The sequence below is a fragment of the Pan paniscus genome, chromosome 3 (genome assembly GCF_029289425.2).
Source record: "Pan paniscus chromosome 3, NHGRI_mPanPan1-v2.0_pri, whole genome shotgun sequence".
NCBI lineage: Eukaryota > Metazoa > Chordata > Mammalia > Primates > Hominidae > Pan > Pan paniscus.
Genome location: NC_073252.2, coordinates 57,928,527 through 57,951,708, shown reverse-complemented (window position 1 = coordinate 57,951,708; position 23,182 = coordinate 57,928,527). Strand labels below are relative to the sequence as shown.

Genomic DNA, 23,182 nt, shown 5'->3' with positions numbered 1-23,182 from the left:
GCAGATAATGGCCTCCAGCTCCATCCATGTTCCGTCAAAGGACATGAGCTCATTCTTTCTTATGGCTACATAGTATTCCATGGTGTATATGTACCACATTTTCTTTATTCATCTACCATTGATGGGTATTTAGATTGATTCCATGTCTTTGCTATCGTGAATAGTGCTGCAATGAACATACACATACATGTGTCTTTATAATAGAACAATTTATATTCCTGTGGGTATATACCTAGTATTGGGATTGCTGGTTCTGTCTTTAGGTCTTTGAGGCGTAGCCACATTGTCCTCCAGAATGGTTGAACTCATTTACATTCGCACCAACAGTGTGAAAGTGTTTATTTTTCTCCACAATTTCGCCAACATCTGTTACTTTTTGACTTTTTAATAGTAGCCACTCTGACTGGTGTGGGATGATATCCCATTGTGGTTTTTATTTGCATTTCTCTAATATTCAGTGATGTTGAGCTTTTTTTCATATGTTTGTTGGCCACATGTATGTCTTCTTTTGAAAAATATTTGTTCATGTCCTTTGCCCACTTTTTAATGGGGTTGTTTATTTTTCGTAAATTTGTTTAAGTTCCTTTTAGATGCTGGATATTAGACCTTAGTCAAATGTAAAGTTTGCAAAAATTTTCTCTCAGTATGTAGGTTGTCTGTTTACTCTGTTGATATTTTCTTTTGTCATGTGGAAGCTCTTTAGTTTAATTATTAATAGATTCCATTTGTAAATTTTTGCATTTGTTGTGATTGCTTTTGGTGTCTTTCTAGTGAAATTTTTGCCTGTTCCTATGTCCAGAATGGTATTGCCTAGTTGTCTTCCAGAGTTTTCATAGTTTTGGGTTTTACCTTTAAGTCCTTAATCCATCTTGAGTTAATTTTTGTACATGGTATAAGGAAGGGGTGTGGTTTCAATCTTCTGCACATTGCTAGCCAGTTATCCCAGCATGATTTATTAAATAGAGAGTCCTTTCCCCATTACTTGCCCATTGTTTTTGTCAGCTTTGTTGAAGGTTAGATATTTGTAGGTGCGTGGACTTGTTTCTGTGTTCTCTATTCTGTTCCATTGGTCTATGTGTCTATTTTTATACTAGTACCATGCTGTTTTCATTACCATAGCCTTGTGGTATAGTTTGAAGTTGGGTAGCATAATGCCTCCAGCTTTGTTCTTTTTACTTGGGATTGCTTTGGCTATTCAGGCTCTTTTTTGCTTCCATATGAATTTTAAAATAATTTTTCTAGTTCTGTAAAGAATGTCATTAGTAATTTAATAGGGATAGCATGGAATCTATAAATTGCTTTGGGCAGTGTGGCCATTTTCATGATATTGATTCTTCCTATCCGTGGGCATGGAGTGTTTTTCTATTTGTTTGTGTCATCATGGATTTCTTTGAACAGTGTTTTGTAGTTCTCCTTGTAGAAATCTTTCACCTCCCTAGTTAGCTGTATTCCTAGATATTTTATTCTGTTTGTGGAAATTTTGAATGAGATTGAGTTCCTGATTTGGCTCTCGGCTTGACTGTTGTGGATGTATAGGAATGCTAGTGATTTTTGTACATTGATTTTTTTTTTATCCTGAGACTTTTAGGAAAGTTATTTTGCCAACAAAAAGTGCTCTCAATATTTTGTCCCATACATATTTTAAATTACATTAATTATTTTAAAGTTCTTGCATACAAATTACCCATCCTTGGCCAGGCAGAGTGGCTCACACCTGTAATCCCAGCATTTTGGGAGGCCAAGGCAGACAGATCACTTGAGGCCAGGAATTCAAGACCAGCCTGGCCAACATGGTGAAACCCCATCTCTACGAAAAATACAAAAATTAGCCTGGTATGGTGGCGTGTACCTGTAATTCCAGCCACTCAGGAAGCCGAAGCATGATAATCGCTTGAACCCTGGAGGTGGAGGTTGCAGTGAGCCGAGATCGTGCCACTGCACTCCAGCCTGGGTGACAGAGAGAGAGACTCTGTCTCCAAAAATAAAAAATAAAAATTACCCATCTTTAGCTCTTTGTTTGCATTCTCAGGAGGCAGCCACCTTCAGCAATTTTTGCGCTTTTTTTTGTAATTACTACTATATTTCTAAATAACATGTTTTCAATATTTTTTCTTCCAACTCTCATAGCCGTAAATTGAGTTGTCATCAACTTTCACCACATCAGCACAAACATACATTCATACATTTCACCTTCTCACATTCTCCTGGTATAATTATATCACAATTTTTGTTTGAATCAACATACAGAATATACATTCTTATTTTACATATATCTTATCCCTGCTGAGCCTTGGAAAGTGCTGTATCAATTTCTCTCTTATAAAATGTTTCTCATTTTCCTAGATTTATTAAGGGTATATTTTGATTTGCTTAGTTTGGGTGTGTACCCATTAGTAATGTATCCTCAAATTCGCTTCCAGAGGTGTTACTCTCTTGTCAATACCTTTAAACATATCAGGTATCTATAAATATACCTGCAGGTACATTTCCCGGTGTTTTCTGTTCTCTTATCTTTATAGGAACACGTTACTCCCAGGGCAGAGCAGCTCCTGCTCTGGGATACCCCTTCACTGATACCCTAACAACTCTCTTCACCTCTCTTTGTGTACAACCCCATTTTCTGGATGCCATGTCCCCTTCTTTTTTGGCTTATTCCTTTCTGAGAAATGGTTTATTGAGATGAAACGTTTGAGATCTTATTTGTCTGCAAGTATCTTTATTCTGCCCTCACCCTTAATTATTAGTTAGCTGTATGAAGAAGTCTAGGTTGGAAATTTCTTCTGTCAGAATTTCAAAGGAATTACTCTATTGCTACTGCTATAAAATATGGTATTACTGCTGAAAAAACATGATATTTAATTCTTTCTTCTTTTGCCTATGATTTGTATTTTGTTTTTCTTACGGAAATCTTTTAGAACTTCCCTTTATCCCTAATATTCTCAATTCCATGAAACTATGCTTTGAAGTAAGCCTTTTTATTTTGTATTTATTGTGCTGGATATAAATTCGGGCTTTGCAATCTGAAAATGAGTGGCCTTTAATCTTAGGGAATTTTCTTGTGGAGTTCTTTTCTGTTTTTTTTTCTTCTACTCATATTAATCAGATATTAGAGATTCTGGATTGCTCTTTTAATTTTTTTCATCTTTTTACTTTAATTTTTTGCCCCTCATTCTTCTATTTTCAAAGATTGTCTCAACTTTCTCTTTTAAACTTTATGTTGAACTCCTCAATACTGTTACCGTATCTTAAATATTTTGAGTTATTTTTATTTTCTGCATATTTCTGTAGTTCCCACCATGATACAACAGTATCATGATACAAGCAGTATCATGCACATGTTTCACGGACAAAGTGCATTATATCTCTGGTGTTATTAGTAATAGTTTTTTCTGTTTTCTATTTTTCATATATCTGACTCAATTTGGTTTTCCTATAAGTATTTTTCTTCCTATGTGTGTTAGTCTTTTTCTTTTATGTTTGAGGATTCCCTAGTGTTAACTGCTTATTTTTCATTGTATTTAAAAATTGTTTTAATTTGTTTTTTTTAGTTAATATGGGTACATATGTGTATATTTATGGGGTATATATGATGTTTTGATATAGGCATATAATGTGTAATAATCATATTAGGGTAATAATCATATTAGGGCATTTGGGATATCCATCACCTCAAGCATTTATCATTTCTTTATGTTAAGAACATTTCAATTCTATTCTTAGTTATTGCTAAATATACAATAAATTATTCTTGACTGTAGTCACTCTGTTGTGCTATCATATACTAGCTCTAAGGCTAGGTGCAGTGGCTCATGCCTGTAATTTCAACACTTGGGGAGGCCAAGGTGAAAGGATTACTTGAGCCTAGGAGTTCAAAACCAGCCTAGGCAACATAATGAGACCCCATCTCTACTAAAAACTTTTTAAAAAATAACTGGTGTGGTGGACTGCACCTGTATTCCCAGCTACTCAGGAGCTTGAGGTAGGAGGATGGCTTGAGCCTGGGGACACGGTGGTGGTATGAGCAGAGGGGTTAAGGCTACAGTGAACCATGATCACGCCACTGCACTCCACCCTGTCTCAAAACAAAGAAACAAACAAACCAAAACAAAAGAAAACACCACCAGAAAAAAAAAGACTAGATCTAGTTAACTGCTTCTTAGCTTCTGTGTTTCAGAGTGAGGCATAGCGTGGCTGCCTGGAAGTTCTGCATGCCTGGAGGATAAGGTTAGGACCACTGTCCACTTCATTAGTCTGGACTATTCATTGGGAAATTCACAACTGTAAAAATCTGCATATCAGTGTTATTGAACAGGTCACTTTTTCCAGAAGGAGATGTTCTAACGTACTGCCGTAGGAATGTAGGGCTGGCTGTTACATTCCACATTGCCATGCAGTGCAGCGGTATACTTTTGCTTAATGCTTCTGCATCACAGTGGCACTCATTACCCCCGCACCTGGTGACTCGGGGTTTAGAGTACTTATGGTTCTGCCTCCTCAGAGAGTAAACCTCCATTCTTCTATCAACATGAGGAAAAAGCCAGTGGCATCTAATTGGATTTATATATAATTTCCACCAATCATGTTGTTTTCTCAACCTCACATTTAGTAGTATCTGGCACTTTAATTTCTAAGGATTTATGCTCTTTTATCCTACACCTTTCATTTCAGTGGAATTGTGTGAGGGAGATAAGGTAAAATATATGCTTAATATTCCATATTCAACCAACGGCTAGACACAGTTTTTTGCATTTTTGTTGACAAATAATACTATCATAAGCTAACACATTTTAGAACTGAAAAAGACATTCTCTTTTAGTTTCCACTCACTAGAGTCACTCAAGCATTTATTATAATATGATCTGGATAGGTGACTTTTAAAAGATATACTTGAATTATTTAGGTTATTTAAAAATACTTTATGCGTAAGAATATTTTGTTTCAGAAAATAAATTGCAGAAAAATTAAAAAAATAAATTTCAAAACTCTGAGAAATGCATAATATTCATCTTTTGAGAAATGAGAATACTTGCTAGGAGAAGAATATTGTTCCTTTTCTGTAATAGCAGATGGGTGTTTAGAATATCAAACTACTACAATAATTTTATTATTTTCTTTTATAAACTTTACAGTAGCTAAGGTTTAGTAGGAAAGTAATACTTTTGTTCATGCAAAGTGCTCTTTATTCTGGATGTGTCTCTGGGGTAAATTGTCTCATTTCAGTCTATATTAATAAATATATTTTATTCTGTATGTAACTCCTGATTCCTCGTAATTTTGGGGTGCCTTTCCAAACTAGAAAACCGATGTTCTGACTGTTTATTCATTTAAAGGGCATTATTGCATCAGAGTCAATGGTTTAGACTCTGGAGTCTTACTGCCCAGGTTCAAATTCTTAAAATGCTCCTAACTAGCCGTGGCAAAGTATGTAATATTTGTTTATTTGTTACCTCGTCTATATTGTGAGGAAAATAACAAAGCCTTCAAAAGCCTGTTGTGAGGATTAGATATGTTAATAGACAGAGACCACTTATAGTGCCTGGAATGTGATAACTACTATGTAAGTTTTGACGTTATTGTTAGTGTACTGAAAAGCAGAGCTCTGGAGATATTAGGGGAAATACTGAGAAACATTGATTTTTCTCTGCCTATCATGTAGAAAACAGTTACATTAGTCTCGTTTCCACAACTTTCTATTTTCATTTTCAGTGAGATTTTGAAAATATGATCTTTTGAAAGACTGTTTCATTTTCCTTTCAGGATGGCCATTTGGAAACACGATGTGCAAGATCAGTGGATTGGTCCAGGGAATATCTGTCGCAGCTTCAGTCTTTACGTTAGTTGCAATTGCTGTAGATAGGTAAGTCTGCACCAAACTCTGAATCCAGAAAAATGGGCATGTCTGCAACTAGTATACCAGAAAAATATATAACCTACTAAATTTGGACATATCTTTTCAAATTGTATTCACAATATCTACCTCTTTTTTTAAATTATTATACTTTAAGTTCTAGGGTACATGTGCACAACGTGCAGGTTTCTTCCATATGTATACATGTGCCATGTTGGTGTGCTGCACCCATCAACTCGTCATTTACATTAGGTATTTCTCCTAATGTTATCCCTGCCCCTGCCCCCCACCCAATGGCAGGCCCCAGTGTGTGATGTTCCCTGCCGTGTGTCCAAGTGTTCTCATTGTTCTATTCCCACCTATGAGTGAGAACATGTGGTGTTTGGTTTTCTGTCCTTGTGATAGTTAGCTGAGAATGATGGTTTCCAGCTGCATCCATGTCCCTGTAAAGGACATGAACTCATCCTTTTTATGGCTGCATAGTATTCCATGGTGTATATGTGCCACAATTTTCTTAATCCAGTATATCATTGAAGGATATTTTGGTTGGTTCCAAGTCTTTGCTATTGTGAATAGTGCCACAATAAACATGCGTGTGCATGTGTCTTTATAGTAGCATGCTTTATAATCCTTTGGGTATATACCTAGTAATGGGATTGCTGGGTCAAATGGTATTTCTAATTCTGGGTCCTTGAGGAATCATCACACTGTCTTCCCCAGTGACTGAACTAGTTTACGCTCCTACCAACAGTGTAAAAGTGTTCCAATTTCTGCACACCCTCTCCAGCATCTGTTGTTTCCTGACTTTTTAATGATGACCTTTCTAACTGGTGTGAGATGGTATCTCATTGTGGTTGTGATTTGCATTTCTCTGATGACCAGTGATGATGAGCATTTTTTCATATATCTGTTGGCTGCACAAATGTCTTCTTTTGAGAGGTGTCTGTTCATATACTTTGCCCACTTTTTGATGGGGTTGTTTGTTTTTTTCTTGTAAATTTGTTTAAGTTCTTTGTAGATTCTGGATATTAGCCCTTTGTCAGAAGGGTAGATTGCAAAAATTTTCTCCCATTCTGTAGGTTGTCTGTTAACTCTGATGGTAGTTTCTTTTGCTGTGCAGAAGTTCTTTAGCTTAATTAGATCCCATTTGTCTATTTTGGCTTTTGTTGCCATTGCTTTTGTTGTTTTGGTCATGAAGTCCTTGCCCATGCCTATGTCCTGAATGGTATTGCTTAGGTTTTCTTCTAGGGTTTTTATGGTTTCAGGTCTAACATTTAAGTCTTTAATCCATCTTGAATTAATTTTTGTATGAGGTATAAGGAAAGGATCCAGTTTCAGCTTTCCACATATGGCTAGACAGTTTTCCCAGCACCATTTATTAAATAGGGAATCCTTTCCCATTGCTTGTTTTCGTCAGGTTTGTCAAAAATCAGATGGATGTAGATGTGTGGTGTTATTTCTGAGGCCTCTGTTCTGTTCCATTGGTCTATCTCTCTGTTTTGATACCACTACCATGCTGTTTTGGTTACTGTAGCCTTGTAGTATAGTTTGAAGTTGGGTAGCATGATGCCTACAGCTTGGTTCTTTTGGCTTAGGATTATCTTGGCAATGCGGGCTCTTTTTTAGTTCCATATGAACTTTAAAGTAGTTTTTTTCCAATTCTGTGAAGAAAGTCAATGGTAGCTTGATGGAGATGGCATTGAATCTATAAATTACCTTGGGCAGTATGGTCATTTTCACGATATTGATTCTTTCTATCCATGAGCATGAATGTTCTTCCATTTGTTTGTGTCCTCTTTTATTTCGTTGAGCAGTGGTTTGTAGTTATCCTTGAAGAGGTCCTTCACATCCCTTGTAAGTTGGATTCCTAGGTATTTTATTCTCTTTGTAGCAATTGTGAATGGGAGTTCACTCATGATTTGGCTCTCTGTTTGTCTGTTATTGGTGTATAGGAATGCTTGTGATTTTTGCACATTGATTTTGTATCCTGAGACTTTACTGAAGTTGCTTATCAGCTTAAGGAGATTTTGGGCTGAGATTATGGGGTTTTCTAAATATACAATGACGTCATCTGCAAAGAGGAACAATTTGACTTCCTCCTTTCCTAATTGAATACACTTTATTGCTTTCTGTTGCCTGATTGCCTTGGCCAGAACTTCCAACACTATGTTGAATAGGAGTGGTGAGAGAGGTCGTCCCTGACTTGTGCCAGTTTTCAAAGGGAATGCTTTCAGTTTTTGCCCATTCAGTAGAATGTTGGCTGTGGGTTTGTCAAATAATAGCTCTTATTATTTTGAGATACATTCCATCAATACCTAGTTTATTGAGAGTTTTTAGCATGAAGGGCTGTTGAATTTTGTCAAAGGCCTTTTCTGCATCTATTGAGTAATCATGTGGTGTTTGTCATTGGTTCTGTTCATGTGATGGATTACATTCATTGATTTGCATATGTTGTACCAGCCTTGCATCCCAGGGATGAAGCAGACTTGATCATGGTGGATAAGCTTTTTGATGTGCTGCTGGATTCTATTTGCCAGTATTTCATTGAGGATTTCCGGATCGATGTTCATCAGGGATATTGGTCTAAAATTCTCTTTTTTTTGGGGGGTGTCTCTACCAGGCTTTGGTATCAGGATGATGCTGGCCTCATAAAATGAGTTAAAGAGGATTCCCTCTTTTTCTATTGATTGGAATAGTTTCAGAAGGTATAGTACCAGCTCCTCTTTGTACCTCTGGTAGAATTCAGCTGTGAATTCGTCTCGTCCTGGACTTTTTTTGGTTGGTAAGCTATTAATTATTGCCTCAATTTCAGAGCCTGTTATTGGTCTGTTCAGAGATTCAACTTCTTGGTTTAGTCTTGGAAGGGTGTACATGTCCAGGAATTTATCCATTTCTTTTAGATTTTCTAGTTTATTTGCATAGAGGTGTTTATAGTATTCTCTGATAGTAGTTTGTATTTCTGTGGGATCGGTGGTGATATCTCCTTTATCATTTTTATTGCATCTATTTGATTCTTCTCTCTTTTCTCCTTTTAGTGTTGCTAGTAGTCTATCAATTTTGTTGATCTTTAAAAAAAAACAGCTCCTGGATTCATTAATTTTTTAAGGGTTTTTTGTGTCTCTATCTCCTTCAGTTCTGCTCTGATCTTAGTTAGTTCTTGCCTTCTGTTAGCTTTTGAATTTGTTTGCTCTTGCTCCTCTAGTTCTTTTAATTGTGATGTTAGGGTGTGGATTTTAGATCTTTCCTGCTTTCTCTTGTAGGCATTTAGTGCTATAAAGTTCCCTCTACACACTGCTTTAAATGTGTCCCAGAGATTCTGGTATGTTGTGTCTTTGTCCTCATTGATTTCAAAGAACATCTTTATTTCTGCCTTCATTTCGTTATTTACCCAGTAGTCATTCAGGAGCAGGTTGTTCAGCTTCCATATAGTTGTGCTGTTTTGAGTGGGTTTCTTAATCCTGAGTTCTAATTTGATTGCACTGTGGTCTGAGTGACAGTTTGTTGTGATTTCTGTTCTTTTACATTTGCTGAGGAGTGCTTTACTTCCAACTATGTGGTCAGTTTTGGAGTAAGTGTGATGTGGTGCTGAGAAGAATGTATATGCTGTTGATTTGGGGTGGAGAGTTCTGTAGGCATCTATTAGGTCCACTTGTTGCGAGCTGAGTTCAAGTCCTGGATATCATTGTTAACATTCTGTCTCATTGATCTGTCTAATATTGACAGTGGGGTGTTAAAGTCTCCCATTATTATTGTGTGGGAGTCTAAGTCTATTTGTAGGTCTCTAAGGACTTGCTTTATGAATCTGGGTGCTCCTGTATTGGGTGCATATATATTTAGGATCGTTATTTCTTATTGTTGAATTGATCCCTTTACCATTATGCAATGGCCTTCTTTGTCTCTTTTGATCTTTGTCAGTTTAACGTCTGTTTTATCAGAGACTAGGGTTGCAACCCCTGCCTTTTTTTGCTTTCCATTTACTTGGTAGATCTTCCTCCATCCCTTTCTTTTGATTCTATATGTGTCTCTGCATGTGAGATGGGTCTCTTGAATACGGCACAGTGATGGGTCTTGACTCTATCCAATTTGCCAGTCTGTGTCTTTTAATTGGGGCATTTATCGCATTTACATTTAAGGTTAATAGCGTTATATTTGAATTTGATCCTGTCATTGGCGAGAGTGTCCCAATTTTCCAGGTACAGTCTGTCATGGCTTCCCTTGGCTAGGAAAGGGAAATTCCCCGACCCCTTGTGCTTCCCAGCTGAGGTGATGCCCCGTCCTGCTTTGGCTCACCCTCCGTGGGCTGCACCCACTGTCCAACCAGTCCCAGTGAGATGAACCAGGTACCTCAGGTGGAAATGCAGAAATAACCCATCTTCTGCATCTATCATGCTGGGAGCTGCAGACCAGAGCTGTTCCTATCCGGCCATTTTGGAACGGAACCTGAGAATATCTACCTCTTTAAGAGCAACATACCTACTAAAGTTTCAGTAATAAGAAAATGAAACTATTGAATTTTCCATACTTTAAAAATAAATAATTGGAGATGGTAAAATTTCCCTATTTTTCACACTACAATATAGACGTTTCTAACAGCAGAAATGCAAATGAGCTAAAATAAATCTGAAATTTTATCTAGATTTTAAGATTGAAAATCATTCATCCATTCATTCATTCACACATGTTGTTGAGCATTTATGATGTGCCAGATACTGGGCTGGGTTGGTAACATCTAAAACAAATTAGAAGTACTGCCTCAGGAAGGCTACAATCTGGCGGAGCAGGCAAAGTCATTAACAAATATTTACAAATAATGCTTTCTAATAGGTGACCAGTGTTTGACAGCTATGCAAAAGAGATAATAATCAATTCTACCTATTAGGACAGGGAGTAGTGGATTCACAAAAGAAGTGAGACCTTCTGATTCCTTGAGAAGTCAGAAATTTACCCTTAGAAGAAACTGGGAAAAGGGCATCCCTTAAGACAAGTATATACTTACGGCATTGAAATAGGAGGCACTTGTTCAGAGAAATGCAGAGAGGTAGTTCAGCTGGAACAAGGCAGGTGAAGTGGTACATTTGTCCACAAAGAGAGAGATTTATTACGAGAAATTGACTCATAATTATGAAAACTGAGAAATCTCAGAATATGCTGCCTGTAAATTGGAGACCTCAGAAAGCCAGTGATATTATTCAGTCCAAGTCCCAAAGCCTGAGAACTAGGGATAGCCAATTGTGCAATTGGCCATTTGTGTAAATTGCATCCTGTGGGCAGGAGAATATGATATGAGATGTCCTAGCTCAAGCAATGCGTCAGGGAAAAAAGGGGGCAAATTCCTCCTTCCTCCACTTCTTGTTCTATTCAGGCCCTCAGATGACTGGATGATGCCTACCCACACTGGGAGGGCAATCCACTTTACCGAATCCACTGATTAAGATGCTAATCTTATCCAGAAACACTTTTATAGGCGCATCCAGAAATAAGATTCAATCTCAGCACCCCTTGGCCCAGTCAAGTCGATGGATTAAATTAGCCATCACACTTTTGTAGCAGAGACTCTCAGTGCTCTGCCAGATCTCTTAAACTTTCAGTGGGTTCTGTCTTACATCCAACTGCCAGTATCTTCATCTCTGTATCTCAAATCCAAATTGTGCAAAGTCTCAGTTCCTAAGCAGAACAGACAAGAAATGTCAGATAATTAATACCCCTAGAAGTAGCCCTCAACTAAAATCTCATGAGAGTTGATGTACTCACCATTCTCTCCCCTTGGGTTGCATAATTCTGCAACAAATGGTTTGATTCACATCCCTCGCTATCTACCTTCCCATTAATGAATGACTTCTCTATACTTTCAGTTATCTATTGATATATAATGAACCACCCCCAAATCAAACCACTTAGTGAGTTAAAATGACAGCAATATTTATTATGTCATGAATCTGTGATATGTACAGATTTAGAAAGTACAGCTTGTCTCTGTTCTACTTGATGTCAGGTGGAGCAGCTTCAAGGTTAGGGCTGAACCTTCTTTCACTCTCCTGTTGGTACCTAGTCCAGGGAGAACTTGAATATGTGGGGGCTAAGAGAGCTTTGTCTCTATTGGTCTCTCCAAATGGGCTCTCCAGCAAGGCTACTTGAAGGTACCTGGACTTCTTATATGTCAGTTCAGGGCTCTGACGGTTTGTGTCCCAGAAGAGAGTACCAGCAAAAATCATGATGTGGTATCATTTTTGTTGCATTCTATTCATGAGATTGAGTCATCAATCCTTAGCCAAGGAAAAGGGAATAGAATTTGGAAGCAATGTCAAAGAACTTGGAAATGTTTTAAAACTACCACATCTTTATTTCTTGCACTTGCACTCAAATGCTTTTTTTTTTCAGGGCTAGCTTTTGCAGGAAGCCAAACTAAAAAAATTCCCAGGCTGATTTCTCCTGACTGAATCCTTTGCCTGAATTTTACAGTTACGTTCCAAAGCACCTACTGTACAACTTCAACTGCACATTCAACAAAAGGCGCCTTAAATTAAACATGCCCAGAGCTGAACTCATTATTCCAAGCCCCACACCATACACAAACAAAATAAAAGGCAGCTGTTTTTTTCATGCTCCCCAAATCAGTGAAAGGCAGGACCAGTCACTCAATTCAAACAAAAAACCTGAGCTTTATCCTTGAATCTTCTTTCTGTCAATTTTGCTGTCACTCTCCAAATTCTATTATTTCTGAGTGCTAACTAGTTCTGAACCAGGCCACTGTCCTTTGCCACTTGGAATACTGAGATTGTTTTCTAACTGGCCTTCGGGCTCAGGAAGCCAACCTCCAATTTATTTTTTTCTCATAGCAGCCCAAATAAGCTTCTTAAATTGTAAAAATGATTCTGCCTTTTACAATGTAAATCCTTCAATGAATCCCCATTGCTCTTTAAATGAAGTCCAAACTTTTTAGCAGAATTTTAGTAATTATTATACAGTTTTTAATATTTTTATATTTCCATTGACTTTCTCAGCAGGGACTATTCTCTATCTTATTCATCTTTGCCTTCCTGAATATATACACACAAACACATATATATGTATGTTTACAAATATATAAGTATATATACTTATATATGTACATTTATTAAACAAATATGTAAGTACATATATTTGTTATAAATATAAATATATAAATACATATATTTGTTATAAATACAAATATATAAATACATATATGTACAGATAAACATATGTACTTTTATATTTGTTCATTATTACTTTTATTGTTAATAGTGTCTGCTATACTCCATTTATTCAAATTTTGAGTTAAAATTTATCTCCTATATAAATATATGTACTTATATATTTGTTTAATAAGTAAATTGAACAATAATATCCAAAACCCTATTAGTAGGTATTCAAAAAGAGCAAAATACATACGTTTGTGTCTATGAAATTACCCATAATTTCACGGCAGGTGAATGGGAGGATTCTCGGATTAGAAGACTGGAAGAACGCTTGAAGTTGAAGAGAGAAGATCTTACACATGAAGGAGTTATAAAGAATGACAACAGAGCAGTCAAAGCCCAGGCTAACTAGTCATTCTATGAAGATAAGTTAGATAAGTTAATTTGGAGTTGCTGCTCAGCCACTTAAAACTCTACATTTTCTTATCTACAGATCTGGAATGTAACAATTTTCATAACATTTCAGTTTTATGGAGTCATAAAAATCAAAGAAGATTAAATAGGTAATAGTTACTTTGAAAAAATATAAAATGTTACACAGTTGCATAATAGTGTGATTATCTTTTGATTAACATAATGAAATTCAATAATAATAACAAGATCCACAATATCAAAATTATAGTAAAATGAATCAGGCTTACTCTACATACTGACGCTGAATTTTTGTACTCACCAGAGGACATAGAATGTTAGGAAGGCTCATAATCAAAACTCATAATGAATACTCTCAGATTTTTACAGCTGTAAAGCAAATCAGCAAAACACTTAGTGGCTTCAAACAATATTGGTTTATTACATCTCATGATTTTGTGGGTTAATTGGGCACCTCTTTGTTCACCCTCCTGCTCCATGTGTTATAACTGGAAACACTCATGTTGCAGCATTATTCTGGGAGCTAAACTGGGGCTGGAACATCCAAAATGGCTAAGCTCTTATCTCCCAGAATCTTTCTCTACATGCCTTTCATCTAATTCAAGCTTCTTGGAAATTGAAGTCTGGATTTTAAGAGGAAGCATCCAGAAGGACCTGCCCCACATGCAAGTGTATAAAAAGCTTCTGCTTGCATCATGTTTGCTAATATCCTATTGGTCAAAGCAAGTTACACAGATAATGCGTAGGGGACCACACAAGAGCCTGAGGGATAAAAGGTTCATTGATTGCTACAGATCAGCAGTCTACCACAGCCTAAGAGCTACCCATCTAAAGAGGACACTGTAGAGGTTGAGTTTGAGCTCTGAAGCCAAACTACTTGTGTTAAAATCCTGTGTAATTATTGGTAAGATTTTTACATTTCCAATTCTGTTTTCCTATCTTTTAAGCAAGGAGGCTTAAAGAGACAGTCCATGGCACAAGACAGGGATGCCCTCTCTCACCGCTCCTATTCAACATAGTGTTGGAAGTTCTGGCCAGGGCAATCAGGCAGGAGAAGGAAATAAAGGGCATTCAATTAGGAAAAGAGGAAGTCAAATTGTCCCTGTTTGCAGACGACATGATTGTTTATCTAGAAAACCCCATCGTCTCAGCCCAAAATCTCCTTAAGCTGATAAGCAACTTCAGCAAAGTTTCAGGATACAAAATCAATGTACAAAAATCACAAGCATTCTTATACACCAACAACAGACAAACAGAGAGCCAAATCATGAGTGAACTCCCATTCACAATTGCTTCAAAGAGAATAAAATACCTAGGAATCCAACTTACAAGGGATGTGAAGCACCTCTTCAAGGAGAACTACAAACCACTGCTCAAGGAAATAAAAGAGGATACAAACAAATGGAAGAACATTCCTTGCTCATGGGTAGGAAGAATCAATATCGTGAAAATGGCCATACTGCCCAAGGTAATTTACAGATTCAATGCCATCCCCATCAAGCTACCAATGACTTTCTTCACAGAATTGGAAAAAATTACTTTAAAGTTCATATGGAACCAAAAGAGAGCCCGCATCGCCAAGTCAATCCTAAGCCAAAAGAACAAAGCTGGAGGCATCACACTACCTGACTTCAAACTATACTACAAGGCTACAGTAACCAAAACAGCATGGTACTGGTACCAAAACAGAAATATAGATCAATGGAACAGAACAGAGCCCTCAGAAATAATGCCGCTTACCTACAACTATCTGATCTTTGACAAACCTGAGAAAAACAAGCAATGGGGAAAGGATTCCCTATTTAATAAATGGTGCTGGGAAAACTGGCTAGCCATATGTAGAAAGCTGAAACTGGATCCCTTCCTTACACCTTATACAAAAATCAATTCAAGATGGATTAAAGATTTAAACGTTAGACCTAAAACCATAAAAACCCTAGAAGAAAACCTAGGCATTACCATTCAGGACATAGGCGTGGGCAAGGACTTCATGTCCAAAACACCAAAAGCAATGGCAACAAAAGCCAAAATTGACAAATGGGATCTAATTAAACTAAAGAGCTTCTGCACAGCAAAAGAAACTACCATCAGAGTGAATAGGCAACCTACAACATGGGAGAAAATTTTCGCAACCTACTCATCTGACAAAGGGCTGATATCCAGAATCTACAGTGAACTCAAACAAATTTACAAGAAAAAAACAAACAACCCCATCAAAAAGTGGGCGAAGGACATGAACAGGCACTTCTCAAAAGAAGACATTTATGCAGCCAAAAAACACATGAAAAAATGCTCATCATCACTGGCCATCAGAGAAATGCAAATCAAAACCACTATGAGATATCATCTCACACCAGTTAGAATGGCAATCATTAAAAAGTCAGGAAACAACAGGTGCTGGAGAGGATGTGGAGAAATAGGAAGACTTTTACACTGTTGGTGGGACTGTAAACTAGTTCAACCATTGTGGAAGTCAGTGTGGCGATTCCTCAGGGATCTAGAACTAGAAATACCATTTGACCCAGCCATCCCATTACTGGGTATATACCCAAATGACTATAAATCATGCTGCTATAAAGACACATGCACACGTATGTTTATTGCGGCATTATTCACAATAGCAAAGACTTGGAACCAACCCAAATGTCCAACAATGATAGACTGGATTAAGAAAATGTGGCACATATACACCATGGAATACTATGCAGCCATAAAAAATGATGAGTTCATATCCTTTGTAGGGACATGGATGAAACTGGAAACCATCATTCTCAGTAAACTATTGCAAGAACAAAAAACCAAACACCGCATATTCTCACTCATAGGTGGGAATTGAACAATGAGATCACATGGACACAGGAAGGGGAATTTCATACTCTGGGGACTGTGGTGGGGAGGGGGGAGGTGGGAGGGATAGCATTGGGAGATATACCTAATGCTAGATGACGAGTTAGTGGGTGCAGCGCACCAGCATGGCACATGTATACATATGTAACTAACCTGCACAATGTGCACATGTACCCTAAAACTTAAAGTATAATTAAAAAAAAAAAAAAAAAAGAGACAGTCCATGCAAATTAATGGAACAGAGTCTGAAACGGTTTTAGGCATTCATGTTCTTTGTTACTTTTTATTATTAACAGTGTCTGCTATACTCCATTTATTCAAATTTTGAATTAAAATTTATCTCTTATCAATTACAGAAAATGACAATGCATGCCTTTCTACTATAAATGGTAACTTACTATATTTTTGAGGGGACTGTGGGGTGAGAGGCCTGTAACTACATACATAAATTTGGTGTATGACTTGGTCAGAAGTGATGAAGCAGTGCCTCATTTATATTTGTCTTTAATTGCAGGTTCCGGTGTGTGGTCTACCCTTTTAAACCAAAGCTCACTGTAAAGACAGCGTTTGTCATTATTATGATCATCTGGGTCCTAGCCATCACCATTATGTCTCCATCTGCAGTAATGTTACATGTGCAAGAAGAAAAATATTACCGAGTGAGACTCAACTCCCAGAATAAAACCAGTCCAGTCTACTGGTGCCGGGAAGATTGGCCAAATCAGGAAATGAGGAAGATCTACACCACTGTGCTGTTTGCCAACATCTACCTGGCTCCCCTCTCCCTCATTGTCATCATGTATGGAAGGATTGGAATTTCACTCTTCAGGGCTGCAGTTCCTCACACAGGCAGGAAGAACCAGGAGCAGTGGCACGTGGTGTCCAGGAAGAAGCAGAAGGTCATTAAGATGCTCCTGATTGTGGCCCTGCTTTTTATTCTGTCATGGCTGCCCCTGTGGACTCTAATGATGCTCTCAGACTACGCTGACCTTTCTCCAAATGAACTGCAGATCATCAACATCTACATCTACCCTTTCGCACACTGGCTGGCATTCGGCAACAGCAGTGTCAATCCCATCATTTATGGTTTCTTCAACGAGAATTTCCGCCGTGGTTTCCAAGAAGCTTTCCAGCTCCACCTCTGCCAAAAAAGAGCAAAGCCTATGGAAGCTTATGCCCTAAAAGCTAAAAGCCATGTGCTCATAAACACATCTAATCAGCTTGTCCAGGAATCTACATTTCAAAACCCTCATGAGGAAAACTTGCTTTATAGGAAAAGTGCTGAAAAACCCCAACAGGAATTAGTGATGGAAGAATTAAAAGAAACTACTAACAGCAGTGAGATTTAAAAAGAGCTAGTGTGATAATCCTAACTCTACTATGCATTATATATTTAAATCGATTGCTTTTTGTGGCTTTGCACTTCAAATTTTTCAAAGAATGTTCTAAATAAAACATTTACTGAAAGCCCTCTCTGGCAAAAAAACAAAAATAAACAAAAATGGTCATAAGATCATAAACAATCTTATGTTGTATAAAAATACGTAGAGTGACTTAGACATGTTTGCATGAATAAATATATTTCTAGAGAACAGTTTACAAAGCCTCATCTTTCCCAACTTAAGCATTTGTGTATGCGTCAAATCAAGCTTGCACGCGTGCGTGCATGTGTGTGTGTGTATTTTCCCCAAATGGTGATGATGAGCAGTGCTTTGCATGAAACTAGATTTTATCAATTTCTCCTTTGATTTTGGATTTAAAATTTTACATTACAAGACTATTACTCTGCTTATGTTTATAAACTGTACTTGGTTTTCTAAGAAATACATTCAATCACATGAAATTCTCTGCTGTTGTTTTTCTCATTTCCATTACTTCATTTCGGTTAATCTACAAAGGCAAGATATTATAGGTCCATGGGTAATTATATCACAGAGGCCCTCACTTCCTGTGTATTAGAACTGTAGTAGCAAATAAAGGGACACATATTTCTTTATATTTAAAAGTTGATTTTTTAAAAAGAGTACAAAGGAGTTTTTGTTGGCTTTTTCATATTTTCATAAGTGAAGTTTATGCCCTAGTTGAACACACATTTGTTACAGAGCTGATTGAGGACCCCAACTTAACCCCTTTTTCTAACAGAATCTCTGATGTAAAGAAGCAAACCCTTTAATAATGCAGCAGTTAGCAGAAAAACGGCACCTTTCTTTGAAGTGTTTAATCATAGATGTTTAACAATTATCATGACTCTCACATAGAGAGCAAGAACAATTATTTCAAATCTTCTACTGAGCACATTTAAATCCAGCACCCTGGGTTTAGTAAATTAGTATTATTGTTTAAAAATGAATTAACAACCCCTGGTTTCAGCTATGTTAGAATTATCTAATGATAATGGTTGTCAGCGTTAGCTTTTATTCTAGGATGAGGTAAATCTCTAGAAAATTGGAAATTATAACAAAATAAACAGTTTGGCAAATAAAAATAAATTTCTAGAAGTGAAGCTATTTTACTTTTTTCAGTCATTTTTGTGGTTCAAACTAAAAGCATTTGCTATGGTTTGGATGTGGTTTGTCTCCATCAAAACTCATGGTAAAATTTGATTCCCAGTGTGGCAGTGTGGGAAGCTGGAACCTAGAGGGAGGTGATCAGATCATGGGGGCACCACCCTCATTAATAGGTTAATGTCATTTCACAGGAGTGAGTTCTTACTCTTCTGAAACTGGATTCATTATGGCAAAAGTGGGTTGTTGTAAAGCAAGATTCTTCTCATGTTTTGTCTCTTTGGACATGCCTGCTCACTTTTCTGCTTCTCTGCCACGTTGTAACGTAGGACATGGCCCTCACCAGAAGCCAAGCAGATGCCAGTGCCATGCTCTTAAACTTTCCAGTCACCACAATTGTGAGCCAAATAAACCTCTTTTCTTTGTAAATTACAAAACCTCAGAATTCCATTATAGCAACACTAAATGGAATAAAACTTTTCCACATTCTAGTCTTTTGAGAAATAATTGTAGTTTTTTGCTTATTTGTTTGTTTTTGTTTTTTTGGGTTTTTTTTTTTTTTTTTTACGAAGTCTCTCTCTGTTGCCTAGGTTGGATAGGCTGGAGTGCAGTGGTGTGATCTCTGCTGAATGCAACCTCCACCTCCCAGGTTTAAGGAATTCTCCTGCCTCAGCCTCCCCAGTAGCTGGGATTACAGGTACGCACCACTGCACCTGGCTAATTTTTGCTTTTTTTTGAGATGGAGTCTCACTCTGTCGCCCAGGCTGGAGTGCAGTGGCATGATCTCGGCTCACTGCAAGCTCCGCCTCCCAGGTTCACGCCATTGTCCTGCCTCAGCATCCCAAGTAGCTGGGACTACAGGCGCCCGCCACCACGCATGGCTAATTTTTTGTATTTTTAGTAGAGACAGGGTTTCACCATGTTAGCCAGGATGGTCTCGATCTCCTGACTGTGTGATCAGCCCGCCTGGGCCTCCCAAAGTGCTGGGATTACAGGCATGAGTCACTGCACCTGGCCTAATTTTTGCATATTTTTAGTAGAGACGGAGTTTCGCCATGTTGGCCAGGCTGGTCTTGAACTCTTGATTTCGGGTGATCTACTCACCTCGGCCACCCAAAGTGCTGGGACCATAGGTGTGAGCCACCACACCCAGCCAATTGTTGAGTTTTTAGTTGAATTGAGCCATGTGTTATTTGAATATACAAGTGTTATTTCCTACAATTATGAAGGGCAACTCTTAAAAGTTGTAGGTATAGAATTTGACCATATATTCTTTTATCTTGATTTACTGAAATACTATTTACAGTCAGTGTACTCAGGCATAGAAGATTATTTTGATATAGACTATCACTTTCTTATGGGCCTCCTCAGACAGATCACATTCTGTCAGCACTTGAAACTCATTATCACTAAATTGCATGTCCTCCCATTCATCTGCCTGCTTTTATCACCTTCTATTCCCTGTTTCATCTTCCCTAATGGTTACAAAACTCTCCTTACTGCATCTTATCCTGATGTTCAGTCTTGCATCTTTTAATTATTTCTAAAGTTGGCAAAGGCATGTTCCTGAACTGGAGGACTAATTTGCTTTCTTTCATTAATAAATAGTTTGACAAATATAAGTAAGTCTCTGGGAGTCTATCTATTATATTTCTTATAATAGCTCTCTCTCTTTTTGTAATAGGCTCTCTGCCTCTTAAAAGATGTGCATTTTAAAAGCCCACCATGGACTGGCCCTCATCTCCTGATTATATCTCTGACACAAATTGTTTTCAAAACTCAAGTCAGAAATGGTCAGCCTAGATTGTTGTGTTTTTCCTCATTTATTACTTATTCACTGCTTTACTCCCTTATTTGACTGTCTATATTTTGTCCAAGATCTGTTAAAAAGCCACCTCTCTCAGAAGTCTGCATTCTTACAGCAGAAATTGTTATTCTTTTCTAAGTACTATGTACCTCTTATATATGACAACCTAACTTGTAATTGCTTTGTCTTGTGCTTGCAACTAGAATATAAATTTCTTAAGGGCATAATGAATTAGGCCTTTCTCATCTTTAGATCCCCTACAGTGTGGATCACAGTAATAGGCAGTAAATACATATATGCTAGATAATTGCCACAGGCAAAAACCATCTGTCATGTTGCTTAAGAGGAATGTCTAATTCTGAACAAGTAGAATTTTGCATAGAGATTCTAGTATACCTGTTACAGACAAAGGAGAGCTTTTCTATGAATTCAAACAACAAAATAACAGATAAAGAAAGCTAAAATGTCTTGAACATGCATAGTCACTAAGATTTAGGTTATATAGTCATATATGATTTGCTACCTAATAGCTTAGTGCTTTGTACAAACAAATTTCCTATGCCTGAATTTTCTTATCTGTAATATGGGAATAACAATAGCTCCTTCCTCCTGGTCTGCTGTGAGTATTAAATGATGGGGGGAAGTTTGTATAATAAAAAGCAGAGAAACTATAACTTAGCAAAGGCTAAATGATTGTTGCTGTCTCGATGATAGTGAAAAGTATTAATAGGAGTAGTAGTTATAATAGTCTCAAGCCCATGCTAGGTTATATTTTACATGTTTGATAACCCTCACTAGAGCACTCCAAGGTATGTATTATTCCCATTTTACAGATGAGAGTACCAAGTCTAAGAGAAGCTGGTTTACTCAAAGTCATGAAGCTTGAAAGTAGTACAAACAAGTTTGTAACTCAGAAACATATAATTCCAAAACGTTATTTTTTCCTTCTATATCATATCATCTGTGTGTTATGATGAACTTATTTTGGACTACCTCTTAACCACTTCTTCAATCACCATTTTTCTGATTGTAAAATAATACCTGGGCTACTTGTAGAATTTGTGAGAAACACAGAATAGTACAAAGAAGAGAATAAAATTACACATAATCCCTCTAGCAAGAAGAAAAAAAACACACTGAAAACACATATTTCAACTAACACTTACTTCAGCACCCTGTATATAAAATTTGCCAATAGTGATTATTTCCTAAAGTAGATTCCTAGCAGGAAAATTACTAGAAAGAGCATTTTTGTAATACTTTTGATATGTACCTTGTTATTTTTAAAACTATTAATATAAAATTCCAGTTTTGTGGCTGATCATCTCACAGTATCCTTAACACGTTAAGTTTTTCTTCAACTTTGCTACTTTTATATGTGAAAAATCAGTTAAATTTGTTTTGATTACTAGTGTAGTTGAACATTGCTCTGTTTCTTACTAATTTATATTTCTTCCTCTTCCTATTCTTTGGCCATTTTCCCTGTGTATTTTTTGTTTCCTTTTGTATTTTTATTCATTGCTACACATTTTTGTATTTAAGGCATAGCATCTTCAATAAAAGGCAGAACAATCTTTTTAAAAAACAAGTTAGATGTCACTTTCTCATTTCAAAGCCATCAATAGTTTCCTTTCAAATTAGGAAAGAAACAAACTCCTAGGCTTACATACATTTACCTTTTCTGCCCTTGCCTACCTCTTAACCTCATCTTGAACTCAATACTCATCATTCACACAGACTGTCTGTCTCTTCCTCTGACATCGGCCAAGCCCTTTGCTGCTTCTGTGTTGTGCACCTGTGTTCTTCCTGCCAGGAATGTCCTCCCCATTTACCTTCACATATCGGCTCCCCCTTAGCCTTCAGTGTTCAACTGAAACCCCACCTGAGCCTTGCCTATTTCCTGCATAGCTCTTCTAATTATCTGCAATAATCTTCAAAATTTATTGAATTACTTGTTTAATATCTATCCCCTACCAAGAAGCAAAATCCATAAAGGCAAAGATTTTTGTCTTGTTTATCATTGTATCATTCAGTGTCTAAGAGAGTGTGTGGCTCATAATGGACACATGATAAATATTTGAGCAAATTAACTGGTTGCAAATATTACCAGTTTTTAATTTTCATTAAATTTATTTATGAATATGTGTTATTTTATTTTTAAATATTGAAATAATTCAGAACATAATAGAAACATTAAGTAATATACAAAAGCAGATGAAATAAAACAAAGTAAAATAAAATAAAATCATTCTTTATTCTGCTGTCACTTACTGATAATCATTCTTGCTGTCATTTGTGGGCAAGGGTACATGCTTTCTTTCACTATGATTCTGAGGCATATACTTTATTACCTTTTTATGTAACTTAGTGTATCAAGGACATGTTTTATGTTGTTTAGTAGTCATCAAAATATTTTATTTTCATTCCACTTCCATTATTTATTGAGTTTCTTCCCTGTACCTGGAAATATAAATTATTTCTTACATTTTATAAAATGATACAGTTATTTACACCTTGTAAAATACTGGGCATATTTATAATCATCTTTATCGGGGAACCTGCCCCGATATTCATGTAGGTTCTTTTC

General features: G+C 36.9%; 1 protein-coding gene across 2 annotated transcripts in view; it reads left to right on the top strand.

Annotated features, from left to right (window-relative positions):
- NPFFR2 (neuropeptide FF receptor 2) overlaps positions 1–21,064 on the top strand; it is a 119,040-nt gene extending 97,976 nt beyond the window's left edge. For both annotated transcript variants that reach the window (XM_024928574.4, XM_055111445.2), the window contains 2 exons: positions 5,758–5,857; positions 16,799–21,064. In XM_024928574.4, the coding sequence (XP_024784342.3) occupies positions 5,758–5,857; positions 16,799–17,633 (935 nt within the window). In that variant the 3' untranslated portion in view covers positions 17,634–21,064. The remainder of the gene's footprint in view (positions 1–5,757; positions 5,858–16,798) is intronic.
- Positions 21,065–23,182: the final 2,118 nt, after the last annotated feature.